The sequence below is a fragment of the Mustelus asterias genome, chromosome 7 (assembly GCF_964213995.1).
Source record: "Mustelus asterias chromosome 7, sMusAst1.hap1.1, whole genome shotgun sequence".
In the NCBI taxonomy this organism is placed as follows: domain Eukaryota; kingdom Metazoa; phylum Chordata; class Chondrichthyes; order Carcharhiniformes; family Triakidae; genus Mustelus; species Mustelus asterias.
The window spans coordinates 8,942,752-8,960,444 of NC_135807.1; the positions used below are offsets into that span (position 1 = coordinate 8,942,752).

Here is a 17,693-nt window from a genome sequence, read left to right on the forward strand (position 1 = left end):
ATTTGTGATGGTTGTGTTTTACTTGAAACACGTAACGCCTTCTCAAGGACAGTTAGAGATGGGCAGTAAGTGTTGGCTTTGAAACTCACATCCCATGAACGTTTGGTCAGTGTATATGGGCTACATGTTTTGGAGCCTTCTTTCATGTATCAGTATATTTATCCTTTGGTGAATTTGTTTTAAGGCTGATGACCTATTTTTATGTCAGTTTAACAATATCATTGGCAATTGATCTCAAAAAGCAATTGCAAATGTGATGTCTTTCATCTTTGTTTCACAGAGCACGCTAATATCATATCTAGAGAAAATATTTAGATATTGAAGTTAGATTGAGGGGGCATTCTTCTCATGATGCGGTCTCCATTGCAATGCTCTGCCATCACAGATTCAAATGGTAACATGTGATATATTTTGGCAATACAGGAATACAATCATCAGGGCACCTTGTTCTGAAGAAAACTTGTAAGGAACATGTGTCGATGAAAGCATCTTCTAACTTTCCACAATGTGTTTAATTTGCTTCGAGTTGCATGTGTGCTGGATCTCCAGAGACACGCCATTCCAAAGGGTAATATGCTTTCTTTCCAGGCAGCAGTCACTTGAAGTCAGAATCAATACAACATAGGAGGCCATTCACCCCATGGAGGGTGTGTCAGTTCTTATGAAGAACAATCCAGTTAGTTCCATTCCCCAGCTCGTTCCCTATCCCCTTGCAATGTTATATCTTATTCAACTGTTTATACAATTTCCTTTTGAAAGTCATCCACCATCCTATCAGACAGCTCACGCCAAATCCTAACCACTCAAGTGTGAAAATGTTTTTTCCTCCCCTCACGTCACCACTGGATTTTGTTTTGGCCAGTAACCTTAAATCTGTCTCTGGTCCACCCATCAGCTGTTTGAAAGGATTCCTTATTGTTTATTCTGGATGAGTGACATCAATACATTGAAAAGATGAAGCTATGAGGGTTACAGGTTACTATGAGCAGATTGAGGGTTACAAGTTAGCAAGGAACGAGCTGAAAAAGGGGCTTAGGAGAGCTAGGAGGGGACATGAGAAGTCCTTGGCGGGTCGGATCAAGGAAAACCCCAAGGCTTTTTACTCTTATGTGAGGAATAAAAAAATGACCAGGGTGAGGTTAGGGCCGGTCAAGGACAGTAGTGGGAACTTGTGTGTCAGTAGAGATAGGCGAGGTGATGAATGAATACTTTTCTTCAGTGTTCACCAAGGAGAGGGGCCATGTTTTTGAGGAAGAGAAGGTGTTACAGGCTAATAGGCTGGAGGAAATAGATGTTCGGAGGGAGGATGTCCTGGCAGTTTTGAATAAACTAAAGGTCGATAAGTCGCCTGGGCCTGATGAAATGTATCCTAGGATTCTTTGGGAGGCAAGGGATGAGATTGCAGAGCCTTTGGCTTTGATCTTTGGGTCCTCATTGTCCACGGGGATGGTGCCAGAGGACTGGAGAGTAGCGAATGTTGTTCCTCTGTTTAAGAAAGGGAATAGAAATGACCCTGGTAATTATAGACCGGTTAGTCTTACTTCGGTGGTTGGTAAATTGATGGAAAAGGTCCTTAGAGATGGGATTTACGATCATTTAGAAAGATGCGGATTAATCCGGGATAGTCAGCACGGATTCGTGAAGGGCAAGTCGTGCCTCACAAACTTGATTGAATTTTTTGAGGAGGTAACTAAGTGTGTTGATGAAGGTAGGGCAGTTGATGTCATATACATGGATTTTAGTAAGGCGTTTGACAAGGTCCCCCATGGTCGGCTTATGATGAAAGTAAGGAGGTGTGGGATAGAGGGAAAGTTGGCCGATTAGATAGGTAACTGGCTGTCTGATGGAAGACAGAGGGTGGTGGTGGATGGAAAATTTTTGGATTGGAGGCAGGTTGATAGCGGAGTGCCATCGGGATCAGTGCTTGGTCCTCTGCTCTTTGTGATTTTTATTAATGACTTAGAGGAGGGGGCTGAAGGGTGGATCAGTAAATTTGCTGATGACACCAAGATTGGTGGAGTAGTGGATGAGGTGGAGGGCTGTTGTAGGCTGCAAAGAGACATAGATAGGATGCAAAGCTGGGCTGAAAAATGGCAAATGGAGTTTAACCCTGATAAATGTGAGGTGATTCATTTTGGTAGGACTAATTTAAATGTGGATTACAGGATCAAAGGTAGGGTTCTGAAGACTGTGGAGGAACAGAGAGATCTTGGGGTCCATATCCACAGATCTCTGAAGGTTGCCACTCAAGTGGATAGAGCTGTGAAGGAGGCCTATAGTGTGTTAGCTTTTATTAACAGGGGGTTGGAGTTTAAGAGCCGTGGGGTTATACTGCAACTGTACAGGACCTTGGTGAGACCACATTTGGAATATTGTGTGCGCATCTGGTCACCTCACTATAAGAAGGATGTGGAAACGCTGGAAAGAGTGCAGAGGAGATTTACCAGGATGCTGCCTGGTTTGGAGGGTAGGTCTTATGAGGAAAGGTTGAGGGAGCTAGGGCTGTTCTCTCTGGAGCGGAGGAGGCTGAGGGGAGACTTAATAGAGGTTTATAAAATGATGAAGGGGATAGATAGAGTGAACGTTCAAAGACTATTTCCTCGGGTGCATGGAGCTATTACAAGGGGGCATAACTATAGCGTTCGTGGTGGGAGATATAGGAAGGATATCAGAGGTAGGTTCTTTACGCAGAGAGTGGTTGGGGTGTGGAATGGACTGCCTGCAGTGATAGTGGAGTCAGACACTTTAGGAACATTTAAGCGGTTATTGGATAGGCACATGGAGCACACCAGGGTGATAGGGAGTGGGATAGCTTGATCTTGGTTTCAGATAAAGCTCGGCACAACATCGTGGGCCGAAGGGCCTGTTCTGTGCTGTACTGTTCTATGTTCTATGGCTGTTCAGATTTACCACAAGTAATGTCCGCAACAAGCAGCGTTTTACTTGGTATAATCCAACATAAACAGCACCTTTCCTCTGATTAGAGAACTGGGGATGAATGAGAGTCCAATTTCCACTTTCCAAGCTGGTCAATATCGGAAATTCGCAGGGCGAAGATTGGAAATATTTGTTTGACAGCCGGGCTCTAAAGAGGTTGACAGCACAGAAAGCAGGATTGAATGAGACGTCATCAAGCAGAGTGGGACCATACGGGTCGAGGTCTCAGGAAGCGTAAAGGAGAACATGTCCCTGTCTACATCAAAGGGGACTAAGTAGAAAGGGTCGAGAGCTTCAGGTTTTCAGATGTCCAGATCACCAACAACCTGTCCTGGTCCCCCCATGCCGACATTATAGTTAAGAAAGCCCACCACCGCCTCTACTTTCTCAAAAGACTAAGGAAATTTGGCATTTCAGCTACAACTCTCACCAACTTTTACAGATGCACTGTAGAAAGCATTCTTTCTGGTTGTATCACAGCTTGGTATGGTTCCTGCTCTGCCCAAGACTGCAAGAAACGACAAAAGGTCACGAATGTAGCCTAATCCATCACACAAACCAGGCTCCTATCCATTGGCTGCTTTTCCGAGACAGTGGGAAGTGTAGACAGAGTCAATGGATGGGAGGCTAGTTTGTGTGATTGACTGGGCTTCGTTTATGACCGTTTGTAGTTTCTTGCGGTCTTAGACAAAGCAGGAGCCATACCAAGCTGTGATACAACCAGAAAGGATGCTTTCTATGGTGCATCTGTAAAAGTTGGAGAGAGTTGTAGTGGGCATGCCAAATTTCCTTCGTCTCCTGAGAACTTAGAGGCGATGGTGGGCTTTCTTAATTATAGTGTCAGCGTGGAGGGACCAGGACAGCTTTCTATGGCGCATCTGTAAAAGGTGAGAGTTGTAACGGAAATGCCAAATTTCCTTAGCCTCCTGAGAAAGTAGAGGCATTGGTGGGCTTTCTTAACTGTAGTTTCAGCATGGGGGGGACCAGGACAGGTTGTTGGTGTTTTGGATATCTAGAAACTTAAAAGCTCTTGACCATTTCCATTTCATCCACGTTGATGTAGACAGGGGTACATTCTCCACTACACTTCCTGAAGTCGATGACAATCTCCTTCGTTTCACTGACATTGAGGGAGAGATTGTCATCACCAAATGCTCTCTCTCTTGTACTCTGTCTCATCATTGTTTGAGATCCCACCCACTACGGTGGTGTCATCAGCAAACTTGAAAATCGCGCGGCGGCGGCGGGGGGTGAATTTGGCCACATAGTCATAGGTGTATAAGGAATATAGTAAAGGGCTGAGGACACAGCCTTGTAGTGCACCAGTGTTGAGGAGAATCGTGGAGGAGGTATTGTTGCCCATCCTTACTGATTGTGGTCTGTGGGTTAGGAAGTCTAGGATCCAGTCACAGAGGGAGGAGTCGAGCCCTAGGCCACAGAGTTTGGAGAGGAGTTTTGTAGGAATAATGCTGTTGAAGGCTGAGCTGTAGTCAACAAAAAGGAGTATGACATAAGTGCCTTTGTTATCCAGGTGTTTCAGAATTGACTGTGGGGCCAGGAAGATGGCATCTGCTGTGGACCTGGAAGGCTTTTATGTGCCTAATTGAAAGATGAGGTGTGGTTGCTCATCTTACTTAGAGCTTAATTGGAATAGTGCAGGAGGCTGACGTCAGAGTGGTAGTGAAATGAAGAATTAAAATGAGAGGTTAAAGTTAAAGTTTGTTTATTAGTTAAAAGTAAGAGGCTTACATTAACACTGCAATGAAGTTGCTGTGAAATTCCCCTAGTCACCACAGTCCTGCGCCTGTTCAGGTCAATGCACCTAACCAGCACGTCTTTCAGAATGTGGGAGGAAACCAGAGCACCCGGAGGAAACCCACACGGACATGGGGAGAACGTGCAAATTCCACACAGACAGTGACCCAAGCCAGGAATCGAACCTGGGTCCCTGGCGCTGTGAAGTGGCAGTGCTAACCACTGTGCTACTGTGCCAATAGGTGATTGGAAGCTCAGGGTCATTCTTGTGAATTAAAGAGGAGTTCTGAAAAGTGGTCTCCCAATCTGCATTTGGCCTCCTGAATGTAGAGGAGACCACAGTATGTACAGCCAATACGGTACACTAAACTCAAAGAATTACAAATAAATTGGAAGGAGTGCTTGGGACCTTGGGCAGTGAGGAGGAGGTAGAAAGGCAACTATAGCACTTTTTCAATTTTCTGCACTTGTATGGGAAAGTCCTGTGGAAATGGAAGCAGATGTTCAGGGTGACTGAGGAGTGAATCTTAGAATCCTACCGTGTAGAAGGAGGACATTCAGCCTATCGAGTCTGCACCGACCATAATCCCACCCGGTCCTATCCCCATAACCCCATGCATTTGCCCTGGCTAGTCCCCCTGACACTAAGGGGCAATTTAGCATGGTCAGTCCACCTCAGTTGAGGAAAAAGGAAGACGCATCAAAAATGTAGATATGGAGATTGTGTTATCAGAACAAATACAATAACAACCACCCTTGGGTATTGTTTAATTTCACAACAGCAGTTCGGGTATTGGTTCAATCAGAGGAAATAATGTAAGAGAGAACAAAGTCCAGTTTACTACAGTCATTTAGTTATTCACGTACAAGTTTATGTGCACACAGTTTGTGGTTCATCTCACATTGATTAAAAGCAAACAAAACAAGGGTCATTTATTTTAAATGTATTAGGATGGGCATGTTTCAAAATTAGAGTAGTTTGAAAACACATTGTAAGGCAATCAGCACATGCAATTTGACATAAATTGACCCATCCATTGTGTAAGTATAATTGTGAGTGCCATAAAAACACAGAATGTAGATCTGATGTTAGTGCTAATGTTGTGCTACCAAAACAAGCTACTGGTCTGTAACCACTGAGGAATAAAGGTTAGCTTTTTAAAAACTACATTTTGGTCCCAAAAGACATAGTCATTTGGAACATCCATTTGAGTGGGCAGAAATGCACTGCATTGCATATTTTTAAAGAATGGGACCCACATGTTATGTTAAAAATAGTAAGGATGAGCCACAGTGCAGACAGAACCATTTCAATGGGGTCAGTCCCAAAGATCCTTTACCATGTTATCCCAGTGGGACTACTGGCCAACTTCCAGAAGAGGCGGATGCACCTGCATCCATTACATCATCAACATTTTAAGAAAATACCTTCAGGTGGATTAAGTTGTACAATTTTGGATAATCCTGGTAGACAGATGACTGAATAATAGTCCATACTATTGATTATGTGAAATATTACATCCCAGAATGAGGCAATTTGAAGACAGGAGCAGAGCACATGGAACTAAGTGCCCGACTTCTCATATGCTCAATAACATATGTTAAAAATAGTGGAGTTGAGATTATAGAAACCAAGAGAGAGCATACAAAAGCAATACAGCATTTTCAATTGGTTTTGCTTTCCTCCTTAAACAAAGGTGCACATCTCTCTGCCTATTGATCTGTTGGGAAATTTACCTCTTGTAAATACTCAAAGCTTGGAAAGCCTCTTCTTTTAGTATTATTTTAATTAGGTTGCACATAGCAGGAATTAATTTTCAAGTCTCTGGAGTCTTGCAACTGGGGAAGTATCTCAAATTTGGCACTTAAAATTTTATTTGCAATTATCAAGGAGCAGGATATTAATGTTGGGCAATAGAATGTTTTTCCATTTCAAACAACTATAAACTCCCCACATCTGCATGGGTTTGCTCCTGTTTCCTCCCCATAGTTCAAAGCTGTGCAGGTTAGGTTGGTTGGCCACCCTAGTGTCAGGGGAAATAGCGGGGTAAGTATATGGGGTTACGTAAATAGGGCCTGGGTGGAATTGTGGTCGGTGCAGACCCGATGGGCTGAATGGCCTCCTTCTGCACTGTAGGGATTCTAAGATTCTATTCTACGATAAACTTAACTTCAAGGAATCATGGAGTTGTTAGAGCACTGAAGGCCTTTCAACCCATTGCGTCTTGCTGGCTCTCTGCCGGAACTCAGCGACTGCCTTTTCAACATTGCCCAACATTATTTTTCTACGGGTAATTATCCAATTCCCTTTGGAAGCCACAACTAAATGTTTCTCCATCACAATCTCAACTGTGCATTCCAGATCCTGGCACTCACTGTTTCAAAAATCTTTTCCTCCTGTCACCACTGGTTCTTTAACATATCTCCTTCAATCAGTGACTTCTGGTTCTCAACTCTTCTGCCACTGTCTCCCCATCTACTCTGCCCAGACCCTCATGATTTTGAGCATCTCAAATCTCTTCTCAGCCTTTTCTTCTCCAAGCAGAATGAACCACCTTAGTCAATCAAGCCACGTAACTGAAGTTTTTTTATCCCCAGAAACTCCCTCACCAATGCCTTCACATCGTTCCGAAAGTATAGTGCCCAAAATTGGACAAAATGCTCCAGTTATGGATGAACCTGTATTTTAAAAATGTTCACCATAACTTCCCAGTTGTATACTATGGCTCTGTTTATAAGGCCCACAATCCCAAGTGCCTTATTAACTGCTTTCTCAGCCTGCCCTTGAATGATTTGTGCACATAAAGCCCAAATATTCCAGGAGCCCAGAGCGGAGACAGTAGGGAATGGGAGGCCAGAGCGGAGATGGCAGGGAAAGGGAGGCACAGTGGTTAGCATTGCTGCCTCACAGCATCAGGGACCCAGGTTTGATTCCGGCCTCGGGTGACTGTGTGGAGTTTGCACATTCTCTCCGTGTCTGCATGGGTTTCCTCCGGTGCTCTGGTTTCCTCCCACAGTCCAAAGATTAGGTTGGGTGGATTGGCCATGCTAAATTGCCCCTTAGTGTCAGGGGGACTAGCAGGATAAATACATGGGTTACGGGGATAGTGCCTGGGTGAGATTGTTGTCGGTGCAGGCTAAATGGCCAACTGGCCATCTTCTGTACTGAATGGATTCTATGATTCTACGAATAGGAGCTCAGAGCGGAGGCGACAGGGAATGGGGTGTAGACTGCAGACGATAGGGAATGGGAACACAGAGTGGAGGCAACAGAGTGAAGGGGAGGCAGTGGCATCGTCACTGGACTGGTAATCAAGAGAGCCAGAGTAATTCTCTGGGACCCAGATTCAAATCCCACTACAACAGCTGATCCATAGCAATGCAGTTGACTCTTAAATGCGCTCTGAAAGTTGAAGGGCAATTCAGGATGGGAAATAATTGCTGGCAATGCCCACATTCCATGAATAAATGAAAAAAAACATATGCTTGGAGTGCAGTGAGGGACGAGTGCTAACTTGGAAATTTGGTGCAGGTGGAATGTCTCTGGTAAACTTTTGAAGCTGTAATTTAATTAACAGTAAGATTAACAGACTTAGAACTTTATAACAGCAAGCTAGTTAAAAACAAACAAAATACTTGGATGCTGCAAATTTGAAATAGGCACCATAAAAGCTCTATAAAATAAACACGTCAGACATCATCTTTGGACAGAAACAGAGTTAATGTTTAATCAGAACTGAAGATAGAAACAAATTAAAGAGTTTTTAAGACAGTAGCGGGCAGCAAGAACAAAGGAGAAAGTCTGTTATAGAGTGGATGCCAGAGGAGATTAAACAACAAAAGATTTCCTGATGCAACAGCCAAAGAAAGTGGTAATCGATACAGAAAAGTACCAAAGGTTGTGTCCAAATGAGGCAAAAAGCATCTGAACGCAATATGAAGGGACAAAGAAAGAAACAAGATGAAGTCCAATCAAGCAAAACAAAGGGGAAAATAAACATATAAACAAGATGGAGACAGAGGTTATGATCTAAAGTTGTTGGACATAATGTTGAGTGGCTGCATTGTTCATGCAGTTATACTGTTTTAGGCAGAGACATCATTATGAGCCACAGAGTAGGCAGTGGCCAGGTGCAGAGATGCTTAGAAGTTTTAAAGTTTATTTATTAGTGTCACAAGTAGGCTTGCATTAGCACTGCAGTGAAGTTACTGTGTAAATCCCCTAGTCGCCACACTCCGGCACCTATTTGGGTACACTGAGGGAGAATTTAACATGGCCAATGCACCTAACCAGCACATCACTGGACTGTGGAAGGAAACCGGAGCACCCAGAGGAAAATAAGGGGAAGTCAGTTTAGGACAGAGTTGAGGAGGAACTTCTCTCAGAGGGTAGTGAATCTCTGGAATTCTCTGCCCATTGAAGCAGTGGAGGCTGCCTCGTTAAATATGTTTAAGTCACAGGTAGATAGATTTCTGATCAATAAGGGAATTAAGGGTTATGGTGAGCGGGCGGGTAAGTGGAACTAAACCACTATCAGATCAGCCATGATCTTATTGAATGGCGGGGCAGGCTCGAGGGGCTAGATGGCCTACTCCTGCTCCTATTTCTTATGTTCTTATGTAACCCACACAGACACGGAGAGAACCTGCAAACTCCGCACAGACAGTGACCCAAGCCCGGGATCAAACCTGGGTCTCTGGCACTGTGAGGCTGCAGTGCTAACCACTGTGCCACTGTGCAATATCAAACACTTAATTAAAAATGGTGGAGCAATGATTGGGATGGGAGGCTTCTGAACCACAATTGATTGCTGCAATTCCAGATTGCAACTTCCATATTCCATGTTTGCAGCTCCGGGGTTTTTTCCGGTTGGAAATTATTTGAATCCTGAAGCCATTCATCTGGTTTCTGAGCAGGCAATTGTGGCTCTGCCTCCCAGCATTTCTGAATTTTCCACCCTGAAGCCTCTTCCCTTTAACCCAGGCCTGTCAGCAGGAAAAAGCCCCAGGGTTGAAAACGCTGGATATTATGGCTGAGATTGGGATGGATTAAAATCCTTCCCTCCCGGTCCTGGAAACTGCAGGAAGACCATGCCCAGACTGCCCATCTGCCGCAGGGCTCAGAAACTGGTTGAACAGTTTCAGGAGCTGAATAAGATCCAACAGGCCTGTGTCCCCTGCAAATGATATCATTAGTTTTCTGCACATGGATGGACAAGTGCACATACACAAGCATGCATCAGTGGTCCTCTTGCACAGCCATCTTGTAGGAGACACAGGGATGTTGAACTCAGAAGGCTGTAGAGGGTTGAATAGAAAAATAAGGTGCTGTGCCTCAAGATTTATTTTATTCATTTATGGGACATGTGCCTCGCTGGTTGGCCAGCATTTATTGCCCATCCCTAGTTGCCCTTGGAGGGCAGTTGAGAGTCAACCACATTGCCGAGGCTCTGGAGTCACATGTAGGCCAGACCAGGTAAGGACTGCAGATTTCCTTCCCTAAAGGACATTAGTGAACCCATGGGTTTTTCCGACAATCGACAATGCTTTCAGGTCACCAGTAGATTCTTAATTCGATATTTTTTATTGAATTCAAATTCCACCACATGCCGGGCCCCCAGAATATTAGCCAAGTTTCTGGATTAATAGTCTAGTAATAATATCACTAGGCCATCGCCTCCCCATAAGCTTGCGTTGAGCTTCACTGGAACACAGTAGCAGGCCATGGACATAAGTCAGCATGGGAGCGAGGTGAAGAATTAAAATGACAAGTAACCAGGGGTCATGCTTGCAGACTGAATGGAGGTGTTCGGCAAAGTGGTCACCCAGTCTGCATTTGTTCTCCAGAATGTAGAGGAGACCATATTGAGCAGCAAATATAGTATATTAACTTAAAGATACAAATCAATCACTGTTTCACTTGGAAGGACTGTTTTGCGGCCTTGAATAGCGAGAGGAGAAGTGGTGAAAGGGCAGATATTGCATCTCCTATGCTTACACGGAAAGGTTAGAAAAGACTGAGGAGTAAACTAGTGTTATATCTTTAAAAGGGTTCAGGGTTGCTTTAAGAATGGATCACATGATTTGATGGTGATGTCATTAGGGTATTGCCACAGGCTGCTGTTTTTCAGTTTGTACTCACTGCAGTACAGAGAACATCTCTTTCAATAAACCTGTTGTATGTTGGTTTGAATTTACATGTGTAAACACATCCTTTTCTTTTTGTTAAAACCCACAACACCTAACATAGTTAGGGCATTACAACTAGTGTGTCACAAAGGGAACGGTCCCTATGCTGAAAGGATAGGACAGGTGAGGATGTGTTTAGTGGTTGCATCAGTCTGAAGTTGGCAGAAGTGGTAGCTAATGGTCGGTTGTTTATGGAAGCTATTGGGGTGGAAGGAGGACCCTACCTGAAGGAGTAGAAATAGGAGCTCTCTATCCCGGTCTTCAAACAAATCCATTGTATAAAAATCTGGATATAAAACCACACGAGAACAATTCTAGCATCAAACCAAATGTCCTGAGCACCTCTAAGCTTACAAAAAAAAATTTCAAATGCTTTGAGACTCTAAACCATTTAAAATCTAACAAATGGTGGATCTCAGTGCTTACAAGCAGTCAAATGCAGAGCCCTAAGAATTCAACAGGCAGCATAAACAGTTTGATATTTGGCTATCGATAGAACAGCTTTTAATCGTAGTCCCAAAGAAGTGCACAAAAACAAAGGTTGTTCAGAATACCAGTCTCAAAAAGTATCCTCAAAAGAGAAACACCAAGGAACAACAGCAAGCAATTAAAGACAGATGTTATGAACCCATGTTGCAACCCTTCTACTTCTATTTGGTGGACTTGATCTAAAAATAATATGACAGCAGTTTTCACTCTTCGAAACATTTACATGGTCACTAAATTATAACACTTGAGGTTAAACATCTGTAAAATGCACTATGCTGTTAAATGAAATTACCACATTCCACTGCTCATACCTATCACATTGTTGCATTATTGAAATTTCCTTAATAATTTCCTGTAGGTCGGACTCCACTGGAACTTGCTTTATGGCAACAACTTGGCCAGATTCTTTATGGATTGCTTTAAAAACACTGCCATAAGATCTGGAAAAAAAGAAAAGATTTTTTCAAATACATGCAGAACAAATTAATACCTTAAAACAAACTTCATTAACTATGCGCATTTCTGAATTATAATGGATAAAGTTAGTTACATTCACTACAAAAGATGCTGTGGATTTGCACCAGACCTTTTCTATCATAAACAATTTTCTATTTGTTGAAGTGATCTATTTAAATATTAGATTACTATATAGAGCAATTGCAAAACTCTGGGATAGAAGGATCAGAGTATTTTTGTACATGATTCACAAAAAGTTAGTATGCAGATACAGCAAGTAATTAGGAAGGCAAATGGAATGTTGCCATTTACTGTATGGAGAATAGAATATAAAAATAGGGATTTTTTGCTGTAGTTGTACAGGGCTTTGGTGAGACCACATCTGGAGTACTGTGTACAGTTTTTGTCTCCTTATTTAAGGAAGGAGATAATTCCCTGAAAAACATTTGAGAGAAGGCCTCAACTGATTCCAGGGATAAAGGGATTATCTTGTGAGGAAAGGTTGGACATGTTGGGCCTGTATCCATTGGAGTTTAGAACAATGAGAGATGATCTTACCCTGATGATAGTTGACAGGGTGGATGCTGAAAGGATGTTGCCCCTTGTGGGAAGACTAGAATGAGAGGACATAGTTTAAAAATATGGAGTTTCCTATTTAAGTAAAGACCATTTTTTCTCTCAAAGGGTGGTAAGCCTGTGGAATTCTTCCCTCAACAGCATTGGAGGCAGGGTCATTGAAGGTTTTTAAGGCAGGGTTAGATTCTTGGCTAACAAGAGAATCAAGGTGTATACAGGGTAAACTGGAAAGAGGAACTGTGGCAACAATAGGATCAATTTATTCTGATCAGTGAGGTTCAAATGACCCATTGGCCTACTCCTGCTCCTAATTCATGTGTTCATTTGGTTGAATTAAAACAAAACAAAAAATAATTCATTTTCAATCACATTTATTAAGCCACTGTATGAAGCGGTTTATTTAAAATGTTATAAAGTCAATTTGAATTATTCCAGCTGATTTATATTAACTTACAAATAATAAATTTAAAGTACACCTTCACCATAATGAAATGGCTCTAGGCACTTTACAGAAGTATCATAAAACAGAATAGGACACTGAACCACATAAGGAAATATCAGGTCACAAAACCAAAAGCTTGGTCTAAGAGATATGATTTAATGAATACATTAAAGGAGGGAAGTGAGGCAGAAAGACAGAGGTATAGGAGAGGAATTCCAGAACCTGGGACTAAGTAAAAGAAGGCATGGCCTCCAATAATGGAGTGATAACTGGGAATACACAAGAGGCTAGAATTAGAGGAGTGCAGATATCTCAGAGTTGTGGGGTTGGAGAAAATTAGAGAGAGGCAAGGTCACAGAGGGATTTGAAAACAATGAGAATTTTTAAATGAAGCTATTGCATGACTGAGAGTTAACATAGATCAGAAAGTACAGGGGTGACAGGATTCGCTGCAAGCTAAGATGCCTTAATCAACCCAAAGCATGCCACATTGCCATAGGGATTGTGATCCCAGCTGGAGCCTTCGTTAGAGCTTCTTCTGTTTAATTTTTCCCAGTTTGCTGACAGAAGCCGGCAGTTCAGTCTGGTTTTGTGAGGGAAAAACAGTTGGAAGATTTTCTTTAGCTTGCAACTAGTGGAGGAAACCTATGGTTGACCTCACGGAGCCTTGTTGCAGAAAGTTGTCAGCTTGAATAGTTAGTTCAAAATAAAAATACTAAACCCCGCTGGAGTGAACCATTCCTGACCGGAGGTGGGGGAGAAGCAGAGGCCAGCGGGCCAGGAGATTTCAGTCCCTGGCCCGTGAACGCTATTTAAAATATATTTAAATTAGAATTTGCATTAATTATGCAGTTCCGCGCCGCTTTCTGGCACAGAACTGACGGCAGCCGGATTTAGACTTGCGGAGGTCGTGGTGTCAGTGGGGAGCCCGCGAAACAATGCCGCTCGAGTCTCCCAGCCCGCTACATTACAAAAGCAGTAAGAGTTTTACTCCATCTGACGAAGGAGCAGCGCTCCGAAAGCTAATGGCATGTGCTACCAAATAAACCTATTGGACTTTAACCTGTTGTTAAAACTGTTACTGTGTTTACCCCAGTCCAACGCCAGCATCTCCTCATCATAACAAAAGCAGCAGTGGGCTGGGAGAATCACCCTCATCATCATTGACACTGGAAAAAGTAACTACTCCAGTGAAAAAATAATTGTAATCCTTCAAATGCTGAGTAGGTTTGGAAAAACACATCAAAGCATATTCTGTTATTACATCACACCCTTTTAAAAGTTTCAATAGGTCTTGGATCACTGGACCACCTCTGAGCTGAAGCCATCATCGGCTTTGAAAACAAAAGTTCCCAGCCGTAAGATGTGCAGGTTAGGTGCATTGGACATGCTAAATTGTCCCTTAGTGTCCCCAAGATGTGTGGATTAGGGGGATTAGCGAGGCAAATGCAAATGGTTACGGGGATAGTTGGGCGGGGATAGTAGGGCGGGGGGGGGGGGGGGTGAGTCTTGGTAAAATGCTCTGTCAGAGAGTCAGTCCAGACTTGATGGGCCGAATGGCCTCCTTCTGAACTGTAAGGACTCTATATATTATTCTATGATGATACAATGCCTGAAACTGACAGACTGTAGTCCTCTTCCCATTTCAAAACAAGGTGGCTGTCAATCAAATGAAGGGAGTAGATAGAGATTTTTTTCAATTTTCCAAAGCAGTTTCTTTTTAAAAACAAAACATCCGGAGCTGTCAGCCAATTTAAATCACAACACAAAACATGACAGCAGTGGGTATCAAATCTTTCTTTTCACATTTTAAAGGCATGATGGCTCTTTTGTCAATTAGAAATGATGTGCAGATGCCGGCGTTAGGCTGGAGTAGGAACAGCAAGAAGTCTCACAACACCAGGTTAAAGTCCAAATAAACCTGTTGGACTTCAACCTGGTGTTGTGAGACTTCTTACTGTGTCAATTAGAAAGGCGTTGTATTGAATAATAATAATTAGACAATGCTGGTCAACGTAAGATTCAGCTTACTTTTGCAGGACAGATCCCTATGATGAATCACTGAATTAAAACAATAAAATATCTAATCGTGGCATTTGAAGGTGTCAAAATATTTTACACTTACCTTGCAGAATGTTCCCTACTCAACAGCATTCCCCTGTGGTCACTAACTGCCCAAGGTTTATTTAGGGCTTACAAAACCTAAATTAGCACACGAAAACATTGTTCTGGAAGAAATACAATGTTTCGATGGTCCTTACAATGGGGACCCTGACCTCAAAAGAGGTGTGTGTGCGTTTTACGCATAACCCACCAAAATTGTGTGGGGTTGGGAAGGCAGAGGAAAATCATGTTTTTCTTCTGGGAAAAACAACATTCCGGATTTCACAACCCAACTCACACCTCCACTCGAAGACGAAAATCCAGCCGATACAGAGGTCGCACTTGTTTCATGCATTCCAGTGTATGCAAATGAGCTCCACAAAAAATGTAGATGCAAGTTTCCATCAGTAATATCATGGAAATTTAAAAAACAAAATCACTTCAAAGTTGTGCAACCATTCCAATTTCTAGTTTCAGTACTATAGCAAGGGAAGGATCCAGTTAATTCTACAAGAAGCTACCTCAAAAGCTTTGCCACTTACCCTTCACCAAGTTTTTCTAATACATCGAAAACCTCTTCAGGCTGCTTCGTGAGGCTGTCCTCACTCAGTTTTTTCAACTTGCTAAATGAAAGAGAAAAAAAAGGAAAGTTATGAAGCATGGAATCTGAAAATGCATTCATTCTGCTGAGTCTGCTTTCATTGCCATGTATAATTAATTCTATCCAAATCAGTGAATTGGTCAGAAAAGGATACAAAACATTTCCACATCTTCCAAGAGACATTTTATAACACCACATCCAGAAATAGTTATATGATATTTGAATGGTATCCGCCCATCCGTGAGACGATGGGAATGCGGCCTCAGAGATTTGGTGAGGGCAGATGAGATCACCTGCTACACTTCTTGATACACATATACACAGCACAGAAAAAGGTCATTCGGCCCAACAAGTCAATCTGTGTTTGCTGTTCACACGAGCCTCCTCCAAACCCTTCAAGCTATCCTTCTTTCCCTTGATCCAAAAAAACAAAGAAAAATTCAGCAGAAGAACAGGCCATTCGACCATCCAAGCCTGTGTTGAACATGATGCCCTAACTTAAAAAAAAACCCTCCTGTGTTTATCTAGCTCTCTGTTAAATGTATCACCTGATGATCGTGACTTACATAAATTAACCATTTTCCAGGTAAAGAAGTGACCAACTTATATTTATGGACTCGAGCAATCTTCAGAGCAAACAGACTTCAATTTGCAAATTGCAAAATTAAAAGCTTTGTGTTTCTGTAGTGAATAACATCACAAAGGATCATTCTCAATTGCTAGGTATCTGGCACAAGGACACAAAGTACACATGATAATCCTTGCAATGTCCCTCCTTCAATGCAATTTTGTTTCCAGTATCATTACTATCTGCTGTCAAGCCAACTTTCTATGATGCCAGCTAATTTACCTTTAGCTCCATGAACCTCCACGCTCAAAATAAATCTCAGCAGTGGAAATTGATCAAATATCTTACAAAATTCCAAGTCAGTTATATTAACAAATTACTTCTCATCCACGCACTTATTGACCTCCACAGACAATTCCAGCAGATTAAGAAGGAATTTATAAACCAAGGGTGCTTGTTTGAGGTCTTAATAATATATGAACTCATAATAAAACAGAGTATTGAGTTATTTACATGCATTAATTTCTCTTATGCTTTCAATTTTATTTAATTAATTAAAAATCCTTCCTCTCAAAAAAGTGTTTATAAAAATGATTTGATCACAGCCTTTTTATATAGGTACATAGTCAAAGTTTACTATTTTAATCGAAGCTATACTAATCTTGTACAGTTCAATTGTTCAATTACAGAATCTTAGAAATTTACATCACAAGAGACAGCAATTTGACCCATTACATCTGGCTAACTGAAAGCCATCCATCAAGTGCCCTAAACACCCTGTCCAACTCCCATAGCTATTTCTGAAAGAAAATTGAAAATAGGTTATCTACTTGCACCACTGCTTCAAAGAAGGCATTGCTTCTCTGAATCATCCTCTGTAGAAGGCAATCTCCAAATCTCTCTTCTTCTGATTACAATGCTAATTTACACCCTAGTTACTCACCAATGGAAAAACCTTTTCCTGATCTATCTCATCAAAACTTCTCAATGTGAGCAATTCCATTTGAAACAGTCCGATTATTCTGCCCAGCCTATGCTATTGTGATACATCTTTCGTTACAATATGTACATGCATTATCCCACCTGGGGCCAATAGAGTTGGGGATGCAAGTGGAAACAGATTATTCAGGCCAATTGGGATGAAAAAAAAAAGAAAATGGTGACTCTGGTGACTGGAAATGCAAGACAGTGCGCAGGTGAGGCTCCGTAATTGACATGAATTATCCTCAATTAGCAACCACCACTTGCCGAGGTAAAATACAAGACTTCATCGTTTTTGAACACTCTCCAAAGAAAAACAGAAATGACATCTTCTCACAGGTGACTTGATACCAAAGGGATAATACAATAAAATAAGACATTCTAATGTTTAAAATTACTTTCTTGTTTCAGTTCCAGTGTCATACATTTGGATCACTTTATCAAAAACACACAAATTGCCCCACCATAAAACAATGACAATGATGTATTTTACTATATTCATACCATATCATTAATTGTATAAGTGTCACTTCTGAATCAGAATGGTGTGGGTTCAAGTCTCACTCCAGATACTCAAACATGCAATCTCATCTGGC

The 17,693-nt window shown here is 42.0% G+C and overlaps 1 protein-coding gene across 1 annotated transcript in view; it reads right to left on the reverse strand.

The window, feature by feature from the left end:
- The window catches only part of stk3 (serine/threonine kinase 3 (STE20 homolog, yeast)), a 391,198-nt gene that overhangs the window by 312,940 nt on the left and 60,565 nt on the right, over positions 1-17,693 (reverse strand). The window contains exons 2-3 of the mRNA XM_078215647.1: positions 15,490-15,570; positions 11,682-11,810 (exon numbers count right to left, since the gene is read on the reverse strand). Of these exons, the coding sequence (XP_078071773.1) occupies positions 11,682-11,810; positions 15,490-15,570 (210 nt within the window). The remainder of the gene's footprint in view (positions 1-11,681; positions 11,811-15,489; positions 15,571-17,693) is intronic.